The sequence below is a fragment of the Choloepus didactylus genome, chromosome 8 (genome assembly GCF_015220235.1).
Source record: "Choloepus didactylus isolate mChoDid1 chromosome 8, mChoDid1.pri, whole genome shotgun sequence".
Lineage (NCBI taxonomy): Eukaryota > Metazoa > Chordata > Mammalia > Pilosa > Megalonychidae > Choloepus > Choloepus didactylus.
The window spans coordinates 62052554-62060863 of NC_051314.1; the positions used below are offsets into that span (position 1 = coordinate 62052554).

Consider the following 8310-nt stretch of genomic DNA (forward strand, 5'->3'; position numbering starts at 1 on the left):
AAGATAAATGATAGCAGATGGATTATAAGTCATTATAAATTGTATAAAATTGGAAGCCCTGACTCACACTGATGTAGTAAATGAGTAAATTGAGAATTTGATGAAGAAATGTCTCAAAGTTCACCCTAAAATACTTTACAATGGACACGACTTGTAGACATCATCTTAATCAAGTGATCAAAGTGACGATCATCAGTAGTGGGACAAATCAATATCACGTGCCACCTGAGAGGATGCAGTGAGAACATAGCATCACTTCTGTGGATTTTTCCTACCAAAAATGCTTTACCTCATCTAATTGTGAGAAGAGAATCAGACACCTTTAGGGACATTCTACAGAACAACTGGTCTCTGGTCTTCAAAAGCATCAAGATCATAAAGTCAAGAGTAAACTGAGGAATTGATTCAGATTGAAAGAAACAACACAACCAAATACAGCAAGTGATTCTGAGTTGCTTCTCTTTATTATAAAGGACTTCCAGGGAGAACTGATGGCATTGCATGGGAGCTGAGGTTCAGATGGTGGTTAGGTATCAGTGTGACTTTCCTGATTTGGATGATCATTTTAAGGTTATGTGGGGCAACGTCTTAGGCATTACACACTAAAGCATCCAGGAGTGATGGGGTGCCACGTTGGCAGCTTACTCTGAAATGGTTCAGAAAAAGAAAAGGCTTTTGTGCCGTACCCACAGATTCCTGGAAAGGGTGAGATGATTTCAACGTTTTCAAAAAATAGGAGCCCGTGATTCCTGGTTCTCGGCGCAGCGAGCAGAGTCTGGCGGAGACGCGGCTGAGTCTGTGAGCGCCCCGCCCCGCGCGGTGACCCGCGACTCCGACCCCGGCTGCCCTGGACCCGGCCGGCGCGGCGGGAGGCTGAGCCGCGGGCGACGCAAGGAGTCGCCGCCTCTGCCGCAGTTGGCCAGCCGCGCCCTCAGTCTCAGTCTTGGAGCAAAGTGCTGCGGGGCGACGCGGCCTGGGAGGACAAGGATGAATTTTTAGATGTGATCTACTGGTTCCGACAGATCGCTGCTGTGGTCCTGGGTGTCATTTGGGGAGTGCTGGCATTGCGAGGTTTGTCGGGAATAGGATTCTGCCTGATGAATGCGGAAGTCTCGTACCTCTACTCCAGCAACTCCCTACAGATAGATGAGGAAGAATATGGCGGCATGGGGGAGCTCGCAAAAGAAGGGCTTAGGACATCTTTTGCCTTGCTCGTGGTCATTTGGATCATCTTTTACACTGCCATCCACTAACGGTGTATAGCCCCCACCGCTCCCTGTCCAGTCCCAAGGACTTTCTCAGTTACTGCACAGAAACATGGTTGTATGGGTGCTCCAGCCACACAGAGCCTAGAAGACCCATGTTTCCTGGGCCAAGAATCAGTGTGTTGGGCATCAGTGTTTTCTGAAAGGATTGTGACCTGAAACTTTTTAAAGAACCATCCACCTTTTGGGGAAGAATTTCTGAATTGTGCATCACCAACCATTTCTTCTTGGATACTCATCACTGAACACCTGTTTGCTGATTGGCACTGGTCGTTTACTCTGATGCATCTCTGGATACGGATGAAACATTAAATTGTCCATGTACTTCATCAGGTGTACAGGTTTTAAACTATCAGTGGCATTTCAAGTCTTCTGAAAACAGTATGGTGATATATGTGTGGTCCATAGCACAGTATAAGCAGCATCTAATAAGTTTTCATTGTAGAATGTTTTCAGATACTTGAATAAATCAGATCTTTGAGAAAAAAAAAAAAGTAGGAAAAAAAAATCTCTGTCCTTTGGGAATTTCTACTTTAGCAAGAGGAGGCAAACAAAACATAAATAAATAAGTAAAATATCTGGTTTATCAAATGGTTATAGGCTTGAACCCTGGGCCACTCCCACATTTAGAGATGAAATAGCAGAGGAAGAACCAGCAAGGGAGACTGAGAAGGGGCAGTCGAGGTGTGATGTAAAGCAGAAAAGGCCAGGAGAGGGAGCATTTTCTAGAGCTCTGAGGTGGAAGATGATCACTGGATTTGGTAACAAGGAGTCATGGGGAAATCAGAAGACCAGTATTAGTTGAGTGAAGAAAAAGCCAGGTTAGAGAGAGCAAAAAGAGAATAGGAAGTGAGGGAGTGAAGTTGGCTTCTGAGACATCTCCTTGCAGAAGTTTTGCTGGGAAGAAGAGCAGAGAACGAAGATGTAGTTGGAGGGTTATGAAGGGTCAACAGAAGGTTCTTTGTAAAAATGGGAGATTACTGGAGCAGTTTGTGCAATGATCAGAGAGATCCAGCATAAAAGCAGCAACCTATGATGCAGGAATACTCAGCCTACCTTGGAATAGTTGGAAGGAATGGACTGAGAAACAAGTGGAGACACCACCTAAGGCAGGAGCAGGGGCCCTTTGCCCAGATGACAGGGAGCCAGGGAGGGTGGGCCCAGGGGAGTGTCTGTTGGCTGGTTTGGTGGCAAGGAGGAGAGAACTTGTGTAGGTTTCTTCTATTCTCAGTGTAATATGAGACCAAGTCATCTCAGAGCAGAGGTGTGGAGCCCAGTGGGGGTGCTGGGGTTTTGAAAAAAGAGGAGGAGAAGTAAAATGGTAATGGCAGTTTGGACAGTGGGGAGACCCACACAAAAGGACTGCAGAGCAGTGACTGAGATGGCCAGGCAGATTTGAGTGTCCATTTCAGATTATTTGCATTTATGAACTTAAAGTGAAACCTGTCAGGTTGCTTGTGAATTTTTCTCAGGTAATATCCAGCTGTTTTGGTACCAGTGAGGATATAGGAGATATTGAGCAACAAATTTTTTTGAATTTTTTATTCTTCAGAGACACTAAATAGGTCTTAAACAAAGAAGGACAAGGTATATGTTGCAAAGCCTTTAATGATAATGTTTGCATTTTTACAACATGTGTGTTTTCATAGCAGAGATAATTAGCAATTGTTTCAGTACTTGCAGTCATCTGCTTCAGGGTTAGTCATGATGCCTGAATCTAAATTAATAAAATTAAGGAATAGCAACATCTTATCTAATCATCTTTATATTCCTTCATGATCATCTAGATGTATATGAGAGTTCTTTAAAAGGCTATTATAGATTGATATATAAATTGTGAGTCTGTTTTTACAGCTGTGTAAAATTAAGATAAAGAATATATTTAAACCAATGTTCACAAACCTTATGAAAATCAAATGATTAATTCAGGCCATCTCTACTTTTGCCATTTAGTATCCTGTTCTTTTTAAAGTTTTATGTTGCCCAACAAAGAGTTCTTCTCATCATTGCTGCTTTGGAGATGAATGAACAGATAAAGGGATCGGGGGGATTTTGCCTAAGAGCAATTTCTTTTATGATAGTCTTTTGCTAATTTTTACCTAATATTGGGGAATACCAAGATTCAAGATTAACTTTAGGTTATTTCTTTGATTAAGAACAAGACATATTGGAGATGTATTTTAACCAAGATTTTAGATAAATTTTCAACAGCATTAGTGGAAAATGTTGCAGGCTTAATATCCAACAGTGAAGGCATTAGCAAACATAAGCCTCGGAGAAGACCCATCATATTTTGCCCCTCCCTCTGTAACACTGTTTTTGTTTCAAGGCAGAAAAAAATGGGTATGTGATGTGTCATTTAACTACTACTCCCGTATGTGAAAAAGAGGCAAAAATGAGATGCAGAAGGAAAACTCTGCAGTTAAACTCCACAACCTCGAACATACTGAGAGACATCTTGGTTCCGACAACGGTTTCTCCATGCCACCCTGTGGGGAAAGGTGAAACAAACCACAGAAAGGTTAAATATCTTTATTGTAATATACATACTAAATTACTTTGAGGGAATAAAGCATTTTATTAATCAAGAAGCCCTTGATATAAATAGATCCCAGTACTGCTTTTTGTACGTGAGATACAAAGGACTCTACCCATCTCCAGAGCCCTCACTGGCACACCAGGATGCTGTGCATATCTGTTGAATTGTGCACATTCCACAACAATAACTACAACGTGCACTCCACATTTCCTTGTTCTAAAAGTAATTCCAAGATTTGACAAAGTATAGTGTGGAAATTCTTAATAGCTCTCAAAATCCTCTAAAACAAATTGGCAAGAAAGAAAATAAGATTCTGAATCTGTTAAGATGGATTATTTCTTCAAGGATCAAGATAATACATTGTTTAGAATAAGCCTAAAATTGCAATTTTCAGTTCTCAGTATCAACCTTTGGCTTTAAAAATCTCTCTCACTGCATATCTCAACACTGGGGTAAAATAGTTTTAATTTTTGAAAACATACCATGCTCCAATGCCTTGCGAACTGACAATCCTCTTTGCACAATTCACAGCTTGTGTGATGTCATCTTGCAGCAAAACTGAGAAAAAGGCATAAGGAATGAAAACAACTTTATCAGAAATTTTATTATGAGTTTAAGTTTTGTGAGTTTTACTTTATTAGGCTGAGGTAGGAATACTAGGAAATTATTTTCCAAAGTCCAAATATATATGAATATGGGGGGGGGAGTTTCCCTTTAGTCCATCTCATTGGACATGAAATAAAGCATCTGTTTATGAGTTAGTGAAGATTTTGGAAGTTCTGGAATTATCAACTATTATGATGGAAGGTCCCCTTTGTACTAAGTGCTGTAAAAAGTATAACTTGACAAGTAATTTTTCACTCAGCAATTGCACTTCTAGGAAGCTATGCTAAAAAATCAGAAGGAATGCACCCAAAGATATATGTACCAGACTTTTCATAGCAATGTATAATAGGGAAAAGTGGAAGAAACCTAAGTGCTTATCAGGAGGAGTGGATCATAAATTATGGAATATTCATATAAAGGAATTCTAATAATGTTTTAAAATGAAAATATGGACAGATCTGATTTCTTGACATGGAAATAATTGAGGCATAAGAAGCAAATTGTGAAACAGTACATAGCACACAATTTCATTTTTGTAAAGTTATACAATGTTTACATGTTTGTATGTGGGTACATCAAATGTACATGATACAGCTTTACATTCATATACATGATTGATGTATATTCTGGAAGAATATGTACCAAAAAAGTATCAGTGGTTATAAATCCCTGGGTAGTAAGATAATGGATGTTTTTTTGTTTGTTTGTTTGTTTGTATTTTCTAATTTTTATTCAGTGACCACAGACCATTTAATAATACAATGCAGTTTTAAAATTAAATTAACTATACTTAGACATAAGGACTATTCTAAGGCTAATCTTCTGTATCAGGAGTTTATCATTTAAAATGTAACAATATCAAGTTTGCAATACTTATCCATTATTATATGCACCTAAGATTCCATATGTTATTTTTATTTTTATACAAGTTCAACAAAACATTTGTTCCACCCCAAATACACAAATCCATAAATTAAGTTGTTAGGTGAGTAATGATTACGTAGGAACTGTATTTTTTGGATATGGAAACTAAAGAATTTAGAAATGAAATCTCACAGTGTTTCTAATTCACTTTATAATCCTTATAAAAAAATATACACAAATGAAGCAAATATGGCAAAATATTAACAAATATTAAAAATACATGGTAGAATCTTGTGGTAGACAATGTCCATGATTAACTGTACAAATATCAGAAATCTCTCTCATGAACTAGAACAAATGTATGACACTATAACTAGAGGGGCATACAGGAAAAAAATATACCTATTGCAAACTATATACTACAGTTACTAGTATTTTAACATTCTTTCATCAACAGTAACAAATGTACTATACCAATACTATGAGTCTATAATGGAGGGGGGTTGGTTAGGGGTATGGGAGGATTTGAGTTTCTTTTTTTTTGTCATTATTTCTTTTCTGGAGTAATGAAAATGTTCTAAAAATTGAAAAAAGAAATTAACTGTGCTGATGGATGCACAGCTGTATGATGGTACCATGGGCAATTGGTTGTACACTTTAGATCTTTGGGTAATTGTATGGTATGTAAACAATCCCAATAAAAAAAAAATACATGGTAGGCATATGACAGTATATTATATTAATGTCTCTAACTTTCTATATATTATGAACATTTCATAATAAAAAGTATAAACAACTAAAAAGGACCTCATAAACAAGTTATCCCTAAACTTCCCCAAAGTAAATGGGTAGATGGCATTGTTCTAAGCAAAGCATTAATAAGGCCATTTATGATAAATTAATAGGCCATTCCAAAAACATTTATATGCTAAAAAACACCAAACTTTTATGATCTCAGACCTTTAAATTCTTACTTAAGAAATTATGAGGTAGATAATACTGAATATCTAGAACTTGAGATGGAGTTTTTCTAGGTGCCTGATGAACCCTTGCAGGCTTTTACGTTTGTGTGGAGTCTCTATTCTTGTAATATAACCCATGGGTCCTGTGCCATCACTCACTCATTATCATGTCTTACCACTGCAGGGTATACCACAGGTGTTAACTGCTCCTGGGGTTTTGCCATCATTACACCAGTAGTGGCTATTGATCTGAAAAATCCCGTAATCGGTGCTTCGGTCTCCAGGATTGTAGTTTGTAGCTCTTGTGTTATAACTGCTCTCCCATTGGACCAAACACACCCCTGAAAAGAACGCATTTTTAGTAATAAGAACACAATACCTATCACTTATACTGTATACCAAAATCAGTTCTATTTAGCCAATTCTATTTTACTAATATTTTCATTATAAATTTAAAGATAGATTTTTCTTGTAAAATATTTTAGCACTTAAGTGTTCAAAAGGGCCCCTAAGAAAATCCTTCTGTAATGCAAACCACTTTGTAATGAAGAAAGATAATTTTCTTTAAAAAAAATTTAAGTAAAAGAAAATTTAAGCAATTTTCTCCATTGCTTTCACCCTTTCCCTATCCTTCAGGCAACATTCAGCCAGAATAGAATGATAAACAGAGTTGTTGAGTGGATGTTGTAAATTCATAGTTGATACATCAGCTGATGAAAAAAACTTTTGATTACAAAAAAATGAGGATTTTCTGAGAGAAAGGAAGTTTCTTAGAATTTCTAAAGGTCAATTTGAATAGTCAGAATCTGGAAGACAAGAGTTAGAGAATAGGAAAGAATCTTTCATCCATCTGCCCATTCATCCAAAAATAGGGATTCAGAGGAAAGGTTTGAATTCAGTCTGAGGAGTACAGTGATTACGTTGATAAATATACTAAAATAAAAAATAACTTTTAGGGGGCATATCCGAATTGTGTGGAAGAAATTGAAAAATATTTAATCCAATAGAGTGACTAAGAATAACAAAACATCATTTCATGCTCAGTTTCAGGGATCCTTAAATAACATAGTTACTGAAGGCAAATAGGTTCCTGGCAGGGGAATTACAACAAACAGACAAAAAATAGTACTTGTCATTCTAGATTTTCACAACCCAAGTTCTAAATGGGAAATGGCTGGAGTCAAGTATTAAGGACTTGACAGAGTATTTCAAGTCCTCAAATGTATCTTTAGCCAGCATTATATGTACCATTGAGGAAGAGGCACCCGGCAAATTCACTGGAACTGGAAGAGTACAACAGGTCCTACTGTAGTTTGAATGGTAGGAATTTTGCTTTTCCATGCCCTTATTTCTGCATCTGGTATCTCTGATTGAACAGGTGCAAGATGATATTTTTAATCGTAAGTATACAAACTCTCAAAGACATAATACAAGTCCATTCACTCAAATCCCCCTTTCTTTGTCCTCCTCTCCTAGGACCTGTTCCCCCTCTGGAAGTATGAAGGAGAGCAGACTTACAGTTTGCCAGGCTGATTCCCCTGAAGCCATCCAATCCAAGTCTTTTTGCAGTTCTGGCGAATTCACACCTTTCATACACCTTTCCCTGGACAGTGGCAGAAAGGAGGAGAAGCCCCAGAACAAGGAGAGTCTTCATGTTGACTGGGAAGCCGATCTGTAGGCTGAATAGGGCAAGCCGGCCCCAATATTTAACATCTGTTAACTTCCTTCTCCCCACTTTGAGTGATGTAGAAAGCAGGAACTGTTTATTGGTCCACTGACATTAAAAGGTTATTTTTGAAAACATATACCCTGATGTCCTAAGAATTAACAGCAAGAAAATAATGCAATCATATTGCTTAAAGATGGGGCTCAGGAAGAATTGGGAAGTTGTACTGTTTCCAAATAAGATGTTTCTTCTCTTTTATTATGAATTTGAACAACTATATATACATAAAATACTAATGAACATTTTATGCAGCTTAAAATAAGCCCTGATTTCAGATTAATATTCATTGTCATGAAATTGTCATGTACATTCACTATTTTGCATTCATGTTTTTCTAAAAATTAATTC

At 37.5% G+C, this 8310-nt stretch overlaps 1 protein-coding gene across 1 annotated transcript; it reads right to left on the bottom strand.

Moving 5' to 3' along the window:
• Positions 1 to 2855: 2855 nt before the first annotated feature.
• LOC119543170 (lysozyme C-like) lies at positions 2856 to 7941 on the bottom strand. Its single transcript, XM_037847877.1, has 4 exons — positions 7755 to 7941; positions 6413 to 6577; positions 4287 to 4362; positions 2856 to 3754 (listed from the first exon to the last, which is right to left on the bottom strand). Exons 1-4 carry the CDS (start codon positions 7888 to 7890, stop codon positions 3688 to 3690), a joined length of 444 nt encoding a protein of 147 aa, XP_037703805.1. The 5' UTR covers positions 7891 to 7941; the 3' UTR covers positions 2856 to 3687.
• Between the last annotated feature and the right edge of the window lie 369 nt (positions 7942 to 8310).